Below are 22,643 nucleotides of genomic sequence, written 5' to 3' on the forward strand. Positions count from 1 at the left end.
CCTGCATGAAAAAAAAAAACTGGTTTCACTTTCAAACAGATGTAATTTAGCTTAAATAATTGTATCTCAATCTCTAAATTGAACTTTAATCACATACAGGAGGCTCTTGCAGGGTCTAGCAAGCTATAAACATAGCAGGGGATAAGAAAATCTTAATTAAACAGAACTTGCAATAAAGAAAGCCTAAATAGGGCTCTCTTTACAGGAAGTTTTTATGGAAGGCTGTGCAAGTCACATGCAGGGAGGTGTGACTAGGGTTCATAAACAAAGCTATTTAACTCCTAAATGGCAGAGGATTGAGCAGTGAGGCTGCAGGGGCATGTTCTATACACCAAAACTGCTTCATTAAGCTAAAGTTGTTCAGGTGACTATAGTGTCCCTTTAAGGAAGGACACACCCGTCACAGTAAAGCACTTGAGCAAACGGCAGTGCTTTATGTGTTTTGAGTGTTCCGTTAATAAGAAATATAAACTGGTTCATAAAACGGGGCTTTGACAAGTTGGTAGGAATGAGTGTTTTTCCAGACTACTCATTTTACCCTGTTAGAACTCTGCTATTTCCTTTCTATCACTGGAAGGTGAGTGAAAACATCAGCTGGAATGTGAAATTAGGGAGAAAAAAAAACAAAAACTTGACAGGTATCCAACTGCTGTGATGTTTGTATTTCAGCCCGAGAATAGCATCATAGCATTGAGATTATAAACAGTGAGTTTGGAACATTTCTGGGAGCTTGCAGAGACAAACTCGCTGCATTCCTCGTTCCGGCAAGCCATGCATTTGATAAATGTTCTGTAGATTATCATGAAGGTGTTGGTGAAAAACAGATCCTGTCTGGTTTTTGTCTCCTGCTTAGTGACACAGGTAAGGAGATACATTCTTACATTCACACATTTGTGTTACTATGGCTTTAAGTAATTAATGGTTCTCTATTACTATTAAAAAAAATCGGCATATTTTCTCATAATCGTTTTATAAACATGCTTTCGAATCCTGCCAGAAATACTGAACGTAGTTACCAATAATATGAATGTGTCATTTCAGACGGTTTAAAGGAACAAAATCGGGTGTGTATTACGTTTTAAATAACTCTAATAATGTAGAGAGGTTTTGATGTTTGTCGTTTCTTTAAATTTTGTTTAAAAATGTATAATTCTGAGGTTTTTGTTGGGAGGTCAATTCATTAGCACAATGTAGCATCAAAGGAATGTTAAAATATATTGTAAATGTACACAGATCATATTTGAACTTGAGGCTGTATTAACAACGTGAAAGATACAGAGATCATGTTAACATCAGCGCTGTGGAATATGCTGGTGCCATATGAATAATTTTAAGTGTAATACTAAACATACAAAAAGATGCATCTGTAGGAATCTGATACAGATATGTCTCCAAGAACTGGTGAGTAACAGCATGGGTTTTAAGGAGGGGGACTTGTCACCAGGCTCCAAAACTCAGGGGCCTTGGGGTGCTCACCCAGTGACTACATTTATCTAGGGAAATTTGAGTGGCGATTGCCAGGATAGAAACTGTTAAAGGAAAACTGTATTTTTTTTAATCATTCCTGAAAATAAAAAAGTGCATGTAATACAGGCCTCTGGCACATTATTTTTTAAATTGAAGCGGCACTGTCACCGTTGAAGGACTTTGCCGAAATCGAGAAGTCCCCCAGTGGTGCCATAGCAGCTGGTGGTCTGATGGATGCATGGGGCAGGTAAGGGTGAGATTACTTACCTGAACCTGTCGCATGTGCCGCCATCTTGATCACCCTGCTTTCCTTCAGCTACTGGCACTTCTGTTTACGGGCGGCTGCAGGTAAAAAAAAAACAAAAACTCTGCCTCGATGATCTCAGCCAATCCAATACTTTCCCATAGGAAAGCAATGGGAGGCTTGTGTGCATGCCCAATTAGGTAGTCTCTCAACATCCCCTGCAGGGTTAAAAGAGGGGGACACGGCACCTAGATCACTTTATTGAGATGAAGTTGTCCGGGTGACTATAGAGTCCCTTTAAATTAGCTCTTCACTTTTTGGGATTGCACAAATACTTTAGCAGATAATTGATAATAATTTATTTACACCCATTGCTGGTGTTACTGTTGGAGCAGTCAGTCTGTATAACCGCTGGCCTCCTTCGTGACTGTTCCATTAATACTGTAATAGTTATTGGTGGGTGGCGTGGGTCCGTGATGTCACATTTTGATGTCACGTTTCTGTTCTGTTAACACAGGGCATGTCCTGGTTCTTATTTTGGCTGAGCATAGATAGTATATGGTTTTGCATTTGGTTTGATGGTCAGTTCTTCTGCATTATATGTGACAGTCAATCTGAGCAATATATGCTACTATCAGACAATTTTAGTAAGTCCAATAAACATGATGGCCACTAATTATTTTTCTGCAGTTTATATGATGGCCAGATGATTGGCTTAGCGCTTGTGATTATCTTATATAAATATATGTTTCTAAAACACCAACAAAATGTGACAGAACTTAAAACATAGACTACTAGGACACAATGTTTCTCCCACTTAAAATAAAACCCCAGAAAGCACTGTTGGAGTTTATTAACTAAACTGACAATTGTCAGGAGTTTAAAGTGTTTTTTTTATTTTTAATTTTAAGACCTAGTATTTGTACTGAAAGCATAACCGACTTTAGAATTTTTTAATTTTCGATATTTTGGCTAAAATGTAAAAACTTACTTTGAATTCCCAAAAACGACACTTTGAAGAAGACATTTTGTCAGAGGTTTATTGTTTAAAATGGGAATTGTAAATAAAATGTGCATTTTCCTTTTCCACAATTCCCTCTTAGTGAATAAATCCCTATATAAGGAAATGTTTAACAATCGGCTATAATGCTACGCACGTTAAAGATAGGATCCATTTAATTATAGCATATACATTTATCACTTGTGAAAGTAACTCCTATGGTATCCAGCTTGTGGGCAGAAATACAAATGTAACAACTTTTCACAATATAGGGTAACTATATAAGGAGTGTTTTAAAAAATAATAACACTCCAAACACCATAACCAATGCAGCCCACTGTAGTGGTTATGGAGCCAGGAGTGCCGGGATCTGTCCCAGAATAATCTGTCAGAATGTTTAGCATGGTTTGACATGTACCTGGTTCTGCTCAGCATCTGAGCTGCTTCCGATCTTCTTGAGCAGAAGAAACTGGATGATGATGTAGGGTAGGTATTCATTATTTGACTGAGTACTCTCAGCAAATGAACGAGCTGAATGGATTTATTTCTGTATTGGTCTGTAGTTGTTATGGTGTTTTGAGTTTTCCTTTAATTGATTTTTTTTTTTAGATATGTGCTCAGCTCTGTCGAACCCCTTGCTACTGCCCGTGGATTCCACCAAGATGTCCTGCTGGTGTTCCCCTCATCATGGACGGCTGTGGTTGCTGTAGAATTTGTGCAAGAAGGCTTGGTGAATCTTGCAACCAAATTTACCCATGTGATCAGACTCAAGAACTGACCTGCGATTTTTCGACCAGCATGGACGGAAGAGACGGCACGTGTAATTGTGAGCACATAGCTATTGTACCTTCTTTTACAAAAATTAACCTCAGTCTTAGTACACTAGAACCCAGTCCAATATAACGGAAGCAAAAATGCCATCAAATCAACGGTCACACACACAATTATGGAAGAGAGAATGAAAGTTGGTAGACAACGCCAAAGCAATTTCTTTGGTCATATTTATCCTGTTACATAAACAGTAATGTGTGAGTGACACTTACCTGTCCATATCTACATGATACATATATTCTAAGCATTGGCATTTAAAATGGTGGACACCGGTAAAATTCTCTCTGTCTTTCAGTTTGAAAACCATTTCTATTTCGGATTACTCCATATTGTGTCTAGACAATCCGAGGAAGAGATTATCAGTTTAGAATGACAGATATTTGTATTTTTTTTCTGCCTGGTCTTTAACGCTCAATAGCGCAGTCTGGGTAAATAGATATTATTGACATGGGTTATTCATTGATATGCGTGGACATTGAAATTCTTCAACTCATTTACATTACTCAAGCTACGAGTCTTATAAAAAAAAGCCATGTATTTAGCATTGGTGGCTTCATTGACTCCTGACATTCTAAATTCGGATTTCCGTGGGCCCTTAGGGGTTAGATATTCAGGGGCTCCTTAAAAGCACAATTGATACATTTAAATAAATTATGTCATGATCTTTGATAAGACACAAATCATTAATTATAACTACATAACAATATGGTAAGAAGGTAATTCCTGTCAATTCAGATATAAAGGCCCCATAATCCACCGAGGGTCTTATATTCCAGGGAGTGCCCTATATAGTTTCTTCTGGGGCTTAAATGGCCTCTCCAGCTATTCTGTCTTCATAGGGAAACTGTCATTTTCTAAATTTGGCATATTCTCTTCTCCCCTAAGGGCATACCCCAAGAGATAGAAAAAAATTACTTATACTGTATGTACTCCAGTTACATAAGTGTTATAAATGTATTATTCTTTAAACCATTTCATTCTCATTTAAAGCGACACTGCCACCCCTATCCCCCCCCAACCCCTACAAATCGAGTATTTCATAAACATAAAAATCTTCACTAATATTCCAACATAGTCCAGATATATACTAAGACAAACTAGAGGCTACTTTGTCTTAGTCCTGATATTTTATTAAATGGTGTAAGTTTGTCTATGTTAAATAGACACTATAGGCACCAGTTCTTCTCATTGAAGTGGTCTGGATGTAGTGTCCCTGTCCCCCATAGTCCTGAATGTAAAACACTACAGATTTAGAGAAACTGCAATGTTTACATTGCAGAGTTAAGACTGCCTCTAGAAGCTGTCTACCAGAGAGCTGCCAGAGACACTTCCTGGAGTTTCATATCGTTTGACTTCGTGAAACGACGCTGGACACCCTCACACTCTGCACGAGAACATCCAGCTTTTTCTAAATCCCCGTAGGAAAACACTAAGTCAATGTTTTCTTATGGGGCAGGCCTAATGCATGCGTGTCGCTCCCTGCTAAGGGTTAGTAAATCTCCAGCAGTTTACTGTACCAACATCAGGCTTAAAAACTGGATTTTGTACACTAATAGAGCAATGGTAGAGCTTTGCTAGGGTTAATTGCACTTTTAGATCAAAACAGCTGTGCTGGAAAAATGGCCGGGTCTCTTGTCCTAAAATTCTCATATCGATTCTCCACAATTCTCAGTGTAGACTAGTAGTGTATTAAAAGGACACTCTATGCATCCTAACTATTTCATATCAATGAAGTAGTTATCGTACTTGCAGTTTCCTGGCTCCATATCACTATTCAGCGTTAAACAGTTTTCAATTGATTTGACACTGAATGAAGGTCCACAGGCTGTCTGCCACAGCTTGACGTATGACCAAGTTGGAATGCAACGCTCCATTAGCCCTTTCAACTCATCACTAGCCCCATTCGCACTAGCAGAAGAGATGGCCTAGGCTGTGGATGCCCAGGGAGACCCATTCAGTATTAAACCTCTCAAAATCAATTTGACACCATAACTACTTTAATGAGAAGAAGTGGTTAAGGTGCCTAGCGTTCCCCTTTAATCCAGTGAAACAGCGCATGTCCCCATATTCTAGACAGACATGCACTCAGCTATTGGTAAAACGTGCAGAGGCACTGTGTATTATAAGAGTAGGAATGATGAACATAAAATATCACAATATACAATGTAGGAACTATTTGTTTTTCGCTGACCTTTGGACTCTATAGCTATTAATTAAGCATGTAAATGTATACAATTACAGTTTGTTAATTTAAGATGAATATGTATTTTCAGATAATCATGATGGGAATTGTGAACATGATGGGAAGGTGTACCAAGATGGCGAAACCTTTCAGCCCAGCTGTAAATTCCAGTGCAAATGTCTGGAAGGTGGAGTTACATGCACACCTCTCTGCAGTGAGGATATTCTGCTCCCAACGCCAGAGTGCCCCTCTCCGAAACGCGTTGAAATCCCAGGGAAATGCTGCCAGGAGTGGATTTGCGATGGACAGCAGAACAGCATTTCTAGTGTTCTGGTGAGAGGTAATTTTTTTTTTTTTTTAAATTGAAAATCCCAACTGTATCAATTTGGAAGAACTGAAAAATATTTGCCGTGCACAAGTTATTAGCCTCTGTCACTTAACACCAACTTTAAATAACTAACTAATTAACTAACTAACTAACTAACTAACTAACTAATTTTTTGTGTGTGTGAAAGGGACACTAGAGGCACATTTATCTTTCATTTTAGGACTTCCCTGACAGTTTTCGCTTCAAAATGAAATTTACAATCGAAAAATTTCATAAAACAGAACCATATCAATTCAGAAGATACCAAAAACGATTCACTATGCACAAGTCTAGTTCACAGTCCTCACCAGAGAGGATAGAAGTCCTTCCATCATGAGTATGTGGCCAGGACATTTTCGCGCATAAAATGTGGACAAAAATGACACATCAATAGAAGTTACAACTTATCCTCTGCTGTGTCAGAGCCAAGATATGGCTTACACTTCCAGAGATTTTTACAAATTATGCAAAGTTGTTATGGTGCTTAAAGTGATGCTTCAACTCACTTGTGATAGAACAAGTATCACCTAACCTATTTAAATTGGTAGGTGACTATACAGCATGCCATCAAAATTGAAGATTATGCTAGCTTTAGTGTACTAATAATCTTAATTTTAATAAAGACAGGAGGCGAGTATTTTGCATATCTCTCTTTACTAAAACTCCATAGCAGTAAAGAAAGTGATAACAAGAACCAATCAAAAAACAGTAGGAGGTATAGTATTCCCAGTGAACAGGCTCCTCCCCCTCTTTCAACTAGCGACATCGCAGACGGCAAAGTTCAAATAATGTTGATTCGAAAACCAGTCTTGAGTCTGTAACAGAAGAATAAATCCGAGAGTCTTAGGACCATCTATGTGGAGTGTAAGGGAAACTTGGGGAATCAATCCAAACCAGTTAGGATAAACTTGGGATAATCCACGTAGCGATAGTTGGAGGTCCACGTTGAGTTACGCTGAAACGAGAGTGTGGAATAGGTTAGGTACTAGTCGAGAGACTTTGAAAGCATGGGAGACTTTCGTACAGTATTTTTTTTTTGTAAGATTATATAATTAAATAGTAATATATCGGTAATACATACATTTCCTTCTAAAGAAACATAGGGCACAACACTCATGACTTAAGATATTTACAGAATGCGTAGAACAGTCGACTATGCAGGGAGAGCAGAGACTAGATCCTAGTAGAAGATAGGAGAATAGGAGAAGGACAGTATAGAAAAATTTAGAAGACCGAAAGGGTGGGTATGGGTGGGAAAATACTCGCCTCCTGTCTTTATTAAAATTAAGATTATTAGTACACTAAAGCTAGCATAATCTTAAATTTTATTACATGACAGGAGGCTTCGTATTTTGCATTTTTAACACTGATGTAATAAGGAAAAAGCCGCGCAGGAGTTCAGTCTAAAATAGAAGGTCCGGAAAGTGGATTCGCGGGACCAGTCAGCTGAGCGTAGGACATCTGATAGTGAAGCTCCGGCTGAAAAGGCCGAAGAAGCAGCCGCGCCTCTCACCGAGTGTGCCCCGAAAGAGGCGTCTACGCCTGCTAGTGACAAGATCCAGCGTACCCATCTAGTGAGAGTGGTAGAGGAAACTGGATTGTGAGGTTTGACATAGGAGATCAGAAGTTGACCGGAGGGAGTCGCGCGGAGAGAGGCGGTAGCCGTCATGTAGCTGCGTAAGGTTGCGACCACGCACACTTGGGGTTCGGTGAGGAAAAATGGATAAAAAATAGTGGTAGAGTTAGATTTGGTGCGTCGGGAGACATGGAATGTCACCCCTTCAGGATCCATTGAGAAGGCATTGGCTTCGAAGACTCTAACGTCGGATACCCGACGAAAGGAAACTAGGCAGAGCAACACCGTCATTTTGGCTGAAAGTTGGCGGAGTGAGAGTCTGTCGTTAGGCGGCCATTCTCTTAAGAAGTTGAGGACGAGGTCCACATCCCATAGTTGATTGTATTTGGGGGCCGGAGGGCGTTTGAGTCGCATGGCCCTCAGTAGTCTACATACCATAGGATCCTTGCCCACCGGAATTCCTTGGATGGGGATATGGGCCGCTGAGATCGCTGATCAGACTACGTTAATGGTCCTATAAGATTTTCCTGTTGTAAAAAGTGACGTCAGGAAGTTCAGGACGGTGGGAATAGGTGCCGTAAGTGGATTGAGGTCCCGTTCCAAGCACCAAGAGGACCAGGAGGTCCAAGCAGAGATGTAGCATAGTCTCGTCCCCGGTGCCCACGACTCCCATAAGAGGTCCCTAGCAGTCTGCGATAGTTCGCTGACTCGCCAGGTGCCCCGGAAAGAGTCCAAGCCACCAGGGAGAGTCTCTCTTCCATTATCAGCGGGTGGGGGTTCCCCTTCGGATCCCTGAGGAGAGTCGGATGGGACGGTAGTAAGAGCGGATCTGCGTAGGATAGCGCTAACAGGTCCGGGAACCACGGTTGACTCTGCCATAGGGGGGTAATCAGGAGCAGAGAGATCTGGTGTGTCTTCAGATAGTGGAGAGTCCTCACTATCATGGCGAATGGGGGAAATGCGTAGGCGCCGAAGGGGGGCCAGGTCTGGAGGAAAGCGTCCACTGCTCTGCATTCTGGGTCCGGGAGCCAGCTGAAGAAGTCTGGCGTTTGTCTGTTGTTGCGGGATGCAAAGAGGTCTAGATGGAAGGGTCCTCTCCTTCTCGAGAGGGCATTGAATATCTCTGGATCCAGCATCCAATCGCTGCCGTCTCTCCAATGTCGAGAGAACCAGTCGGCTGTTAAATTCGTCTCCCCTGGGAGGTATTCCGCCTTGAGGGAAATGTTGCGTGGGAGACAGAAGTCGAACACCTCTTTCGTGAGTTCGGATAGGAGTCGTGAGCGGGCTCCGCCTAAGCGGTTGATGTAGCGGACGGCTGAGATGTTGTCCATCCTGAGGAGAATGCAACAATTCGATTTGTCCTTTGCCAGACTGCGTATGGCGAAGGAGCCTGCCAGTAGTTCGAGGCAGTTGATGTGTAGGTTGAGTTCCTGTGGAGTCCAGGTTCCCCCTGTCGATACATCCTCGCTCGTGGCGCTCCAACCCCAAAGGCTTGCGTCCGACTCCAGTACGAAATCTGGGGTTTCGCCGAAGATAGCTCGGCCGTTCCAGGCCTGCATGCTGTCCAGCCACCATTGAAGTTCCTCCCGGACTTCTGCCGTCACTGGTACGGGTTGATCGTAAGTGGGGTTCCGGCGGATGAAGGATGCTTTGAGGCGTTGCATCGCCCTGTAGTGGAGCGGGCCCGGGAAGATGGCCTGGATGGATCCCGAGAGAAGGCCTACGATTCGAGCTAGGTTGCGTAGGGGAACTGATTGGCATCGGATCGTCTTGCGGATTTCCTTCCGAATCGCTGCGATCTTGGTCGTCGGTAGTCGGAGCGTGCTGGAGACCGAGTCGATTTCGAAACCCAGGAACTGTATGGTTTGGGACGGAGTTGTAGCGGATTTCTGATGGTTTATCGTAAACCCTAGGGACTCTAGGAGTTCCATGGCAAAACGTGTGTGTAGTCTGAGTCTTGACTTGACGGAGCAGAAGATTAGGAGGTCGTCCAGGTATATAATGCAGCGAATTCCTCTTGCGCGCAGATGAGTAACTACCGGCTTCAACAGTTTGGTGAAACACCATGGGGCCGAACTGAGGCCGAAAGGGAGGCAAGTGAATTGCCATGGTTGGTCGTTCCACAGGAAGCGGAGGAAGTATCTGCTGTCGATATGTACCGGTACTGACAGGTAGGCATCCTTGAGGTCCAATCTTGTGAACCAGTCGCCGTCTTGTAGGAGGTCCCGTAAAAGGTGGATTCCCTCCATTTTGAAGTGGCAGTAGACCACGTGAGCGTTGAGTGTACGTAGGTTTATGACCGGTCTGAGGTCTCCTGTCTTCTTTTTCACTAAGAAAATGTTGCTGAAGAATCCTCCGGTGTCTGTGGCGGGTTCTATCGCCCCTTTGTTGTAGAGTTCCTGAAGTTCGGCTTGGATGAGCTTTGAGTCCTCTGTCGAACAGTTGATCGGTCGTGGTGGGGACTCTTGGTAAGGTGTACTGACGAAATCTATGATGTATCCCTGTACCGTCTGGAGTATCCAAGCGTCTGACGAAATGGTCGTCCAGTTCTGAAAGAAAAGAGAGAGACAACCTGCATGCAAGGTGGTCATAGGTAGATGATGGCTTACCTGGAGTGAATCGGGATCTGCCACGTCCTCAGGTACTGCGTCCTCTGTCTGAGCCTCTTGAGAAGGTGAAAGGCTGGCGGTATCCCGTTTCTGGGTAGAAGGGTTGCGGTCTTGAGGATCGGGGGCCTGATGGCCAGAAACGGCTGGCAGCACGGCCCCTGTGGCGGCCAGCCCGTCCAAAAACACCCCTAGTGGGGTACTGTCTGAAAACCCTCCTCATTGAGGTCTGGGCTTTACTCAACGAGGTGAAGACGTTGACGTGGCGATTCAATTCCTTTAGGAAAGGGTCTCCAAATAACTTGATCTGTGCCAGAGGTCCGAGTTCCTTGGTGCCCAAATCCACCAACTTCCCGTCTATTCGGAGAAGTGCTGCCTTACGCCTCTCAGATGAGAGGGCCACATTTGCGTTTCCGAGGAAACAAAAACCGCGTTGAGCCCATTCGCGGATATCATGAGCCCATTCCCTGACCATGTCGGCATCGAATTGGTCTGCCCGTTGGAAAGCATCGTCTGCTAGGTACATGATGCGTGATAGGGGTCCGGAGGTATCTAAGAGTTTGTCTTGGACTCCTTTGAATCCCCTCTCCACCCCGCGGCGGGGGTTGTGACCGCCTCTACTCATGAAAGTAGTGATTACTTGGTCAAATTCAGGTGTCATGGCTACTTGATCTGGTAGGGAAGGGCGGGGGCATTCCGATCTCACCTTGTCCATGGGTTTACGCATCCATAAGTGCATAAACTTAGCCAGGTGTTCCGGTGGTGTCCAGTCTGTCGAGCGGGGGTGTCTGATGTTACGTGGATCGAAGAGTGTCTGGCCCATGGGGTCCAGGATAGCTTCATCCTGAGGCAGGGTGTTGTCCCCTGTCCATTGCCATTCTGCAGCGAGAGAGTCTGAATCCCCTGCATGAAAGGGTTTAGATCTTGAGTCCCAGGCGTCGTCGTCAGAATGGGACGCGTTAGCTTGCCATTTATCCAAGATGGCCATAGTGCCATCGATATCTTCTTCCTCCTCTGAGGATAGAACTTGGGTAGGAGCAGGGGCGACAGATGTTGTCGTTTTGCTCCGCTTGGTGGGTCTTTTGCCTTTGTTCAATTTGGGGTCTGTTTCCCCTTTCCAATGGCGTTTACTAGCCCGGGTTTCGTCTTTAGACTGGGTTTCAGAGTCTTCAGACTCAGTGTCTTGGCGTGTGTGGCGTGGTTTGGAGCGTTCTGGTTGAGCGGCCATCATGTGTGATAGGGCCTTTTCCATAGACGCGGCCACTGCTGCATTAACCATGGATTGAAAATCCACTGGGGTAGTTTGTGAGTCTTCCATAATGTTAGGAAAGGACTTGGCACTGTTAAGAGGGCAGTAAGGCAGGGGTCAACGTTAGGAGAGTATCCTACGGTAGTTATGGTACCAGCAGTACCAGATATAACCCCAGCAGGGTAGTATTGGGTTTTTAGTCTGGGCAGCACCCAGTATTCAGAGGTTGCAAGAGCAGAGCTCTGATAGGCAGTCTGGGCAGCACCCAGTATACAGAGATTACAACAGTAGAGCTCTGATAGGCAGCCTGGGCAGCACCCAGTATACAGAGATTACAACAGTAGAGCTCTGATAGGCAGCACCTTTATGGGGCTTCCCCCCAGGGAGCACAGGGTATTGAGCCCTATAGTGCACATATACCACAGGAGTAACAGAGACTGTCTGTGGGGACCCCTGCCTGGATGAGAGCAATGTGAGTTGATAGCAATCTGAAATAGTAATGGGATATGTATGAGCAACTGGATGTGACAACAGGCGGATTAACATAAACCTGAGCAGAAAAGGATATAAATATATATGCTTACCTTGGAGGATCCGAGTAGATGCAGATCTCAGCAACCGAGTGTGTGTGAGGCTCCAAAATGGTGGCCGCGGGTCCCGCGATTCGCGAGATCCAAGATGGCCGCCGTCACACTGAAAGTGTGGGAAAGTAGATCCGGCCGCCGGCCGGAGCGTTAAAACGCGCGGTTAGGCGGACGGGAGTGGCAAGGGCTGTGTAGCCAAGGATTCCTTAGTGAAAGGGGACTGAAAAAAACGGCGAAAATGTCCGGAATAAAACGGAAAACCGGGAGGGATATCAGGGTGCCCAGAGTAAGAAGGGCAAAGGTAAATAAAGGAGCCCCAAGCAAATTTGGAAAAAAATAGAAAATGAGGCAATAAGATATAAGCAAAGTGAGGCAATAAGAAATAAGAGTGAAAACAGAAAAATAGCAAGGTTAACAAAGTCAAATAAAATCAATAATGAATAAATATGAGGAGCTCAATATTCTGACCTGTCTGCTGATGGAGCAGTAAAGAAAGAGGGGGAGGAGCCTGTTCACTGGGAATACTATACCTCCTACTGTTTTTTGATTGGTTCTTGTTATCACTTTCTTTACTGCTATGGAGTTTTAGTCAAGAGAGATATGCAAAATACGAAGCCTCCTGTCATGTAATAAAATTACAAATCAACAGCTTTACTTACTGTAATTAGTACCAATGACCCCAAGTAAAACATGAGAAATGTATTGTAAGGGCGTTGGACTAAAATGACTCTAGCGTGTAGACCATGTTATATAAAACTAGGGTCTAAAGGGGCCACATCTAGAAATGAACTGTGCTCAAAATTGGAATCTTTTAGAGACTATTTTTTTTGTGATTTTAATTAAGGATCCAGTGTTCCTGAAGGATCGCCACGCATCAGACCGTTCACATGCACAGAATGGAGCACAGAGTGGAGTGCGTGCTCAGTAAGTTGCGACATGGGAGTGTCCATGAGAGTTTCAAACAAGAATTCACACTGTAGGCTTGAGATGCAAAGTCGTCTGTGCATAGTGAGACCCTGCAGAGGGATTATCTCCACTACAAACATGGTAAGCAAAATTATACTTGCATGTTTCTAATATTTACTGTAGGGCAGATCATTGGGTAGATGCTTCTTGAAAAATGCACACGTTAGTCTTATGTCTTTCCATGATATTGAATTTCTGCTTGATTCAACATTTGGTACAAATTGCAACCATTATTTTAATCAGGTTTTTTTTTTTAAACCTGTCTTAAGGACTTAGATGGGTTTCTTAGACGGGAATTCCATTTATGTATTTTTTTAAGGATAAACAGAAATGATCAGCATCATGCCACCCAACACTTCAAGTGCAGAAAGCGTTAATGTTAAATGGACACTCCAGTCACCATAACAACTTAATTTAAATTAAGTTGTCATGGTGTTAGGAAGCACACTTTTACCTTAAAGGGACACTATAGTCACCTGAACAACTTCAGCTTAATGAGGTTGTTCAGGTGAGAACTATAGCTCCCTGCAGCCTCTCTCATGTAAACACTGTATTTTCTGAGAAAATACAGTGTTTACATTGAAAGCTAGGAACACCTCCAGCTGCAGTCACTCAGAATGAACCAGAGGGACTTCTGAGTTGAAGGAGGCATAATATGCCTCCATCCAGTCAGATCTGCTGTGCACGAGCGTTCTGTGATTCAGTATCTCCTCCCACTGCATGCAGACACTGAACTTTCCTCATAGAGATTCATTGATTCAATTCATCTCTATGAGGAGATTCTGACTGGCTCTGCCCCTGATCTGCCTCCTTGTCAGTCTCAGCCAATCCTATGGGGAAGCACTGTGATTGGATCAGGCTATCACATGTCAGCAGACTGCTTGTTTTTCCTGAGTCTAACAGCATGCAGAGTTACAGCTTCTAGCTTGAATACAGTAAGATTTTTACTATATTTATGGAGGCATGAGGGGCCCAGGGGGGCTAGATGGTCGTGTTAACACTATAGGGTCAGGAATACATGTTGTTGCACTGGTGACTATAGTGTCCCTTTAATGGGTTTAACCATTCTCAAACAACTTAATGCCAAAGTTTGCCTCCAGTGCCGATCTGCAGGTCCTCTAGATGGCATCCAGCTTCCAAGAAGTGCAGAGTACTGCTGGGCAGTGACGCTGCTAATTGGCTTTGAGTGGCTAGCTGACGCTCTAAGCCAATCTGTAGCTCACTATTGATAAAAACATTTTTAAAATACCTTTATCGATTGGGAGCAACTGAGTGGACTTAAAAGACTTAAAGGACCACTATAGACACCTAGACCACTTCAGCTCAATGAAGTGGTCTGGGTGCCAGGTCCATCTAGTTTTAATCCTGCAGCTGAAAACATAGCAGTTTCAGAGAAACTGATGTGTACACTGCAGGGTTAATCCAGTCTCTAGTGGCTGTCTCCCTGACAGTCACTAGAGGCGCTTCCGCGATTCTCAGTGTGAAAATCTCATTGAACTCACGCAGCGTGAGTTCATATCCCCATAGGAAAGCATTGTGTAATGCTTTCCTATGGGCGCTTTGAATTCGGCTCCACTCGGGAGCTTACGTCGGCAGGGAATGAGAGGTCACCAGCGGCGAGGGAGCCCGGCGCTGGATTAAGGTAAGTTAAAATCCCTTCAGCCCAGCGGGAGGGGGGACACACCTAATAACCCTATAGTGCCAGGAAAACGGGTTTGTTCTCCTGGCACTATAGTGCTCCTTTAAGTCATTAAGAGAATGTTCTATGGGACAAATGTATCTGGAATTACCACATTCCTGACCTATAAATGTAAAAAGTAACATATTCCAACAAGTGTCTGTTTAACATTAAGTTTCTATTAAATTAAATTGTTTTCCATTTGCAGCTGAATTGTTGGCAGGGGCCCAGTCTAAAACAATCAGTGTGGGATTGAATTACCTTGATAATCTTGGTATTTTAATAAATATCTCAGTTGGTGGGGAATTATTCAACTCTAAATGTAGATGGGAAAAATAATGTACAAGGATTTAACGGTTTGCATATACACAACTGTCAAAGCTTCTAAATATTGTATGTGAAACAACATACCAGAAACTTAGCTTGCAATTCCAACGTGAAATATGTCATGTATTACTGTCTATGTGGCGCCAAGAATACAGCCTAAAATAGACTGCGCAGATAAATCTGACTTCATTGGTTGGGACTAAAAAATAAAAAAAAAATAAGACTCCCCGAATAATGTAGATTGTAGAATATGACATATTCTATGTTTCTATTTATATTAGGTATGGATGTCTAATGGGTTAAAAAGAACAGATGGTAATTTAATATGCTGTACCATGAGAAGTCTAGAATGTGGGTGTATAATGAGAGGATCGGGGGTCGAGGGTCTTCATATATGTCCTTATATGGCCAAACTTTTAGCTAAAGGTTCTGACATCATTATAGTCATGTCTATAAGAGAACAGAGAAAAAGGATCACGTTCTACTGTTCTGTTGTTCACCTGACTTTCTGGACGAAAGAACTTACTCTCCATCGAAGAGCTCTCTCTGTGACATCATTAAGCTGTACCGATTGTTACATCTTTTTTTTGTATTTCTTGCTGTATGCATTGTGAGTAAAATAATTGAATATTTTTCCCGATGTACGTCATATTGTGTTTTAATGCTTTTTAGGTAATATAGAATTAAATAATAGCGAGCCATTAGGTAGTGGAAAATGTATTCATTCTTACCGTAATTTTCTTTTCCTGGCTATTATTCACGGCAGCATGTACATCATGGGTTAGCTCCTCCCCTTACAGTCGATAGGACAGGAAAAAAAACGAAGGCTTTAAAAGGAGGCTCCATTCCTAAGGTCCTCAGTCAGTAACAAGCTCTACAGTCGATACATAGACATTAATGGATGGGTAGTATATGCTGCCATGAATAATAGCCAGAAAAGAAAATAACGGTAAGTATGAATACATTTTCCAATTTCCTGGCTAATCCTGGCAGCATATAAATCATGGGAATACCCAAGCTAACAAAGGGAGGGACAAAAACGTAAATAACTGCCAATCAAATAATCAGAACAATTCAACATAGATAGAGGATTGAACTGAGTTAAGTACTTGACGTCTAAATTGCGCATCATTGACTGCTTTAACGTCCAGAATGAAATGCCGGACAAACGTGTCTAAAGAGGTCCAAATGCCAGCTTTAGAAAAAGTGTCAGCAGAAACCATTGCCATGGAAGCCCACGATGCTGCAACACCATGAGTGGAGAATGCCTTGATACCCTTCGGTACAGATAGAGAATGGCATTGATAAGCTTTCACCTTAGGCACAATCTCCGGTGCTAAATGCAAGACACCCATATCCTGTTGAAAATTAGTGAATGGGGGTTCCCAGGACCAAGCCTGGAGTTCACACATTCTCCTTGCTGAGGTACCAGCCACCAGCAACAACACTTTCTGTGCTATCACCGTGGAAGCTCCTGCTAGAGGTTCGAATTATTGTTTAGTCAGAGTCCGTGAGACCAGTCACATATTGGCTTCAACACCCTCATTGGAGGCTTGAGTTTAATCGCTGCTTACATGAAGCAAAACACCAGGGGCTTCAATGCTCAATGGGCACCCATCAATGTGAAAAGTGCAGATATGTGCTCCTCTAGAACTCAGACCCTTTCTAGGCCTGATTAAGGAGTAATTCCAGCCTCTATTCTTGAGACCAACAGACAAATGCATGCCAAGTTTTGCAAAGTATGTATAGGACTGTAAGAGGATCTCAATGACCGTCTCAGTGATGCCTATACTTATAGAGACTCCCGCATCAACACCAGAACTTGAGGATCTTGGTGTTTCAAGGGACCTTGTAATAGGTCTGGATGTACTGGAATTTCCTTGGAGGTTCCAGATTCATCTTACTCATCATAGCAATTTAGAGTTGACATGGCCTTCCACTGTCTCCTTTTGAACTACCTTTAGGAAAGTTGAAAACAGGAAAAATATGTACATCCGACTAAAATTAAAAATTTGACCTTGAGCATTCTGGTCCTAAATTCTAGAAAAATACTTCTGGACCTGGTAGTTCCAAGAAATGGCCATCAGATCTACGTAGGGTATCAGTCAAATCTGAGTCAACCCTGAGGATACGTCGGGGCATAGTTGCCATTCCACCTTGTCCACAGTTACTCGGCTCAGGTAATCAGCCTTTGTATTCTGAACCCCTGGTTGTTCTTCTGTGCCCTGATCATCATGGGCTGTAATTCCCTCATCAATAAGTGGCTGTGAGACCCACCTTGACGATTAATATCCTCTAATATAAAGTCACCACAGAAAAAAGGCACCATAATATAAAGGCACCCTAAAATAACAAAAATAAATAAAGTAATGAAGAGAAAAAACATACAGTTGCAAGAAAAAGTATGTGAACCCTTTGGAATGATATGGATTTCTGCACAATTTGGTCAAAAAAAGTGATCTGATCATCATCTAAGTCACAACAATAGACAATCACAGTCTGCTTAAACTAATAACACACAAAGAATGAAATGTTGCCATGTTTTTATTGAACACACCATGTAAACATTTACAGTGCAGGTGGAAAAAGTATGTGAACCCTTGGATTTAATAACTGGTTGAACCTCCTTTGGCAGCAATAACTTCAACCAAATGTTTCCTGTAGTTGCAGATCAGACATGCACAACGGTCAGGAGTAATTCTTTACCATTCCTCTTTACAGAACTGTTTCAGTTCAGCAATATTCTTGGGATGTCTGGTGTGAATCGCTTTCTTGAGGTCATGCCACAGCATCTTAATCGGCTTGAGGTCAGGACTCTGACTGGGCCACTTCAGAAGGTGTATTTTCTTCTGTTTAAGCCATTCTGTTGTTGATTTACTTCTATGCTTTGGGTCATTGTCCTGTTGCAACACCCATCTTCTGTTGAGCTTCAGCTGGTAGACAGATGGCCTTAAGTTCTCCTTCAAAATGTCTTGATAAACTTGGGAATTCATTTTTCCTTCGATGATAGCAATCCGTCCAGGCCCTGATGCAGCAAAGCAGCCCCAAACCATGATACCCCCACCACCATACTTCACAGTTGGGGTGAGGTTTTGATGTTAGTGTGCTGTGCCTCTTTTTCGCCACACATAGTGTTGTGTGTTTCTTCCAAACAACTCAACTTTGGTTTCATCTGTCCACAGAATATTTTACTAGTACTGCTGTGGAACATCCAGGTGCTCTTGTGCGAACTGTAACCGTGCAGCAATGTTTTGTTTGGACAGCAGTGGCTTCCTCTGTGGTATCCTCCCATGAAATCCATTCTTGTTTAGTGTTTTACGTATTGTAGATTCACTAACAGGGATGCTAGCATTTGCCAGTGACTTTTGTAAGTCTTTAGCTGACACTCTAGGATTCTTCTTCACCTCATTGAGCAGTCTGCGCTGTGCTCTTGCAGTCATCTTTACAGGACGGACACTCCTAGGGAGAGTAGCAGCAGTGCTGAACTTTCTCCATTTATAGACAATTTGTCTTACCGTGGACTGATGAACAGCAAGGCTTTTGGAGATACTTTTATAACCCTTTCCAGCTTTATGCAAGTCAACAATTCTTAATCGTAGGTCTTCTGAGAGCTCTTTTGTGTGAGGCATCATTCACATCAGGCAATGCTTCTAGTGAAAAGCAAACCCAGAACACCTCCAATCTCATCTCATTGATTGGACTCCAGTTGGCTGACACCTCACTCCAATTAGCTCTTGGAGATGTCATTAGTCTAGGGGTTCACATACTTTTTCCACCTGCACTGTGAATGTTTACATGATGTGTTCAATAAAAACATGGCAACATTTAATTCTTTGCGTGTTATTAGTTTAAGCAGACTGTGATTGTCTATTGTCGTGACTTAGATGATGATGATCAGATCACATTTTATGACCAATTTGTGCAGAAATCCATATCATTCCAAAGGGTTCACATACTTTTTCTTGCAACTGTACATGTCCATAAGTGAAGGGAGCAAATTGCTCACATCCTAAGGGCTGTAGGACAGGAAAAAGAATGAGGACCTTAGGAATGGAGCCTCCTTTTAAAGCCTTTGGTGTTTTCCCTGTCCTATCGGCCGTAAGGGGGGGGAGATAACCCACGATGATGTATATGCTGCCATAATTAGCCAGGAAATATACATATAAAGACTTTTTCCAATCACCCTTAACATATTAGCATATACATATTTACTACATAGATCACAAGTAGTATGGATTGTCGTGAATTCAATGTTAAAGGGACACTATAGACACCACGACCACTTCATCTCATTGCAGTGGTCTGGGTGCAGCATCCCTGTTTTCATACCCTGCAATGTAAAACATTGCAGTTTCAGAGAAACGGCAGTGTTTATATGACAGCGTTAAAACTGCCTCTAGTGACTGTCTTTCAGACAGACACTAGAGATGCTTCCAGGGCCTTTAACTTCGCGACACGACATTGGACGTCCTTACACTTTGCGCGAGGACGTCCAGTGTCTTGAATATCCCCGCAGGAAAACATTGATTCAATATCTTCCTATGAGGAAGGCCTAATGAGCACACAGCGCTTCCTGAGCATTCGTATTAGGTTCCCTCATCGTCTTGATGTCGCTGGAGGAGGAGAGTGATCCAGTGCCGAGGGGCCTCAGTTTTGTATTTATAACTTTATATTATTAATAATACATTTTTATTTCAAATGCTAGATTAAAATAAGCCTGTCTGAAAAAATAGCTGACTTTTTTCCTAATTTATCCCACCTTTAAGGCTCATTTCTTGATAGAATTTGGAACTCTAAATATATTTTGGGTTTGGAGTGGTATAGAAAATTACAACCTTAGTTTTATTAATTTATATACTATCTATCTTTTCTTTTTTGAAGGGCAGTGCAGGATGCACACCGACTGTCTTTTCTTCACATCCAATCAGATTCGAGATTCAAGACTGCGTCAGCGTCAAGACATTTAAAGCCGCGTTCTGTGCTTCCTGCGGCGTGAGACACTGTGTACCTTATCAGACTTCAAATGAACTGGTGGATTTTCAATGCAGGACTGGATTAACCAGGAAAATGATGATGTTTATTCATTCGTGTGTATGTTATTAGTGTAAGAATAAGTATGCCTGTTATAACTGCAAAAACAAAGCCAACCTTGTTAGCACGAATTGCATTTATTTGAAACAAGAACTTGGATAAAACCATTATATGTTGTCTCATGTGTAATATTAAACATCAAGTTAACAGAAGAAAAAATGATATAACAAAAAACAAACAAAAATGTTCTTCTCATGAGTGTGTTTCTCCGTTTTAAAAGTAAACGTATCATTTTAGATATGTTAAAAATACCTCTGCTGGGTGGAGGTATTTGAATCAACTTCAACGAACGCCCCATATTTTTATTTCCACTGGAAAAAGAACAGCTTGTCTATTGGGTGTTTTTTTTAAATAGAATTTAAAGATCTATTTATGCTGCATAACTAAGCCTGAACGTTTTGCAATATTGTATGCTGATTGACACTAGCGTTTAATAAACATCTGAATCAACTGATAAAAATGTCCAGCAAATGCCAAGGGACACAATATGGTTATATTAAATGACGGTATTATTGCATATATTGTTCAAACTAAGTTATTTGCGATATACCTAAACCTGGCTATTTCTTATATAGTTCAATTGTTTTCCATAGCGCAGCCTGCAACTCTACCATTACCAATGTAAAAAGAGCACAAGGACTGGGTGGACTTTCAGGATGCCTGTTATTATCAAACTTATTCAGATTGTTTTTAGACACTCTCTATAGCAGCGATTGCCAAACTCTATTTTCAAGGCTCACCAACAGTCCAGTATTTAGACATTCCCCATATCAGTTCCTGTGGGTGTATTGATGAAACCTGAACTATTGGGTGCCACTACTACGTGGAAAAAATTCTCTCCACGTACTAATCGTTCCTCTGCGGAATTTGTAGAAATACTTGGCAAGTTCTGCTCATCCTTAGCCTGAGACGTTTTGGCACTGTGACCATTGTTTTAAACTGTTTACTTTATGAATATTTTCACATTAAGTTTCGAACTATGCATTTTATTTTTTTTATAAATCATATTATGTATGTATTACAAATAAATGTTTTTAGCTGCTGTTTGGCTGACGTTATCTAATTCATGTGCGCAGCAGGTAAGCATGGGGAGGGGATGCATTGCCGAGGGAATCAGAGCGATCCGATCGATCCATATTGATCATGGTTTAGATTTTAGAATGATTTTTCAGATTTGACTGGTAGATTGCTTTATCGCTAGGTGTTTTAGGCCAAATTATCTAAATTTGAAATACAAAAATTTCTAGTGTAAAATACATTGAAATACAAAATGTACTTTGAATTCCCAACAATGCTCACTTCAGTAAATAACCGTGTAGGACACTCTGCCTAATGTTCAAAGACCGCTTGTGTCTTCTACAACTACAGTTTTTTCCACTAAGGTGTGAATTGCTGTGAATTCAAAGTGAATTTTAGATTTTAGACAAAAATATCCAAGCTTGAAACATAGCTGACTTTTTACGTTTAGACTACTTTTGACTAACATTTTTAATTCACCCCGAATGGACTTTGATTTCTCCACAATTTACATTTGAGAGTAAAAGAATGCAGAATTAGGAATATGACTAAGTGTTGTTTTGAAACATTAAGACTATATGGCCTCCTATTTCTGTCAAACTATGTCTGCAAGCGCATTAACTTCGTAATGTGCAGACCAGACATTACAATTTCCACTGAGCCGTGTGTCGGACTATAAACGGCACATTTTATCCCTCTCTTGGCAAACAATATGAGTAATTCATAATTTCACACACAGTAATTATTTGTTCGGGTAGTGTGAAATTTGTCAAAATGTATCTGAACTCTTTCTTCCAAAATTAGGAATGTTTTCAAGTGACTACTTTCCACTGGTTGTTCCATTCATGGGGGATTATATCATGGAGTCTCCGAGGGGCTTTGATGAGCTAGATCACAGGAGAGGTTTTGTGTTAGGGAGATTTCATAGCTCTTTATAGTATGTATTGTTATATGGTTCATACATATGTATATACTTTGTGATAGTCTAGTGTAGCATCAGGGCTGCCATCAGAAATTTTGGGGCCCCTGACAAAGCACAAGGTCTGGGCCCCCCCGCCCCCTGCCTCCCGGGCCAGCCCACGCCCTACCTAGTCCGTTGATAATGATGCAGGACTGAATGTGGTGTGTATGGTGGAAGTAAATTAGAATGTGTGTAATGGATGTAGTGTTTGTGTGTATTAGATACTGTTTGTGCAGTGAATGCAGAGTGTGTGTTTGTGTAGCGGATGCAGTGTGTATAGTGAACATAGAGTGTGTTTGAGTAGTGGATGTAGTGTGTGTTTGTGTAGTGGATGTAGTGTTTGTATGTACTATATGAAATGTGTTTAGTGGATGTAGTGTGTGTATTAGACGCAGTGTCTGTGTATAGTGAATGCAGAGTGTTTCAATTTATGGTGGATGTAGTGTGTGTACTGTGAATACAGGATGTTTTTGTAGTGGATGCTGTGTGTACAGTTA

The 22,643-nt window shown here is 42.1% G+C and overlaps 1 protein-coding gene across 1 annotated transcript; it reads left to right on the forward strand.

The window, feature by feature from the left end:
- Positions 1–669: 669 nt before the first annotated feature.
- On the forward strand, positions 670–21,214 carry CCN5 (cellular communication network factor 5). Its single transcript, XM_063425612.1, has 5 exons — positions 670–861; positions 3,321–3,537; positions 5,816–6,064; positions 12,951–13,153; positions 19,959–21,214. Exons 1-5 carry the CDS (start codon positions 802–804, stop codon positions 20,178–20,180), a joined length of 951 nt encoding a protein of 316 aa, XP_063281682.1. The 5' UTR covers positions 670–801; the 3' UTR covers positions 20,181–21,214.
- Positions 21,215–22,643: the final 1,429 nt, after the last annotated feature.

This window comes from Pelobates fuscus, chromosome 6 (genome assembly GCF_036172605.1).
Source record: "Pelobates fuscus isolate aPelFus1 chromosome 6, aPelFus1.pri, whole genome shotgun sequence".
NCBI lineage: Eukaryota > Metazoa > Chordata > Amphibia > Anura > Pelobatidae > Pelobates > Pelobates fuscus.

What these genes read in the sequence shown, in the direction of transcription:
- CCN5 (XM_063425612.1), top strand. Translation starts at nt 802, where the DNA reads ATGAAGGTGTTGGTGAAAAACAGATCCTGTCTGGTTTTTGTCTCCTGC. An exon ending in TCTCCTGCTTAGTGACACAG is followed by an intron (nt 862 to 3,320) that starts GTAAGGAGATAC and finishes TTTTTTTTTTAG; the next exon opens with ATATGTGCTCAGCTCTGTCG. An exon ending in TTCTAGTGTTCTGGTGAGAG is followed by an intron (nt 6,065 to 12,950) that starts GTAATTTTTTTT and finishes ATTTTAATTAAG; the next exon opens with GATCCAGTGTTCCTGAAGGA.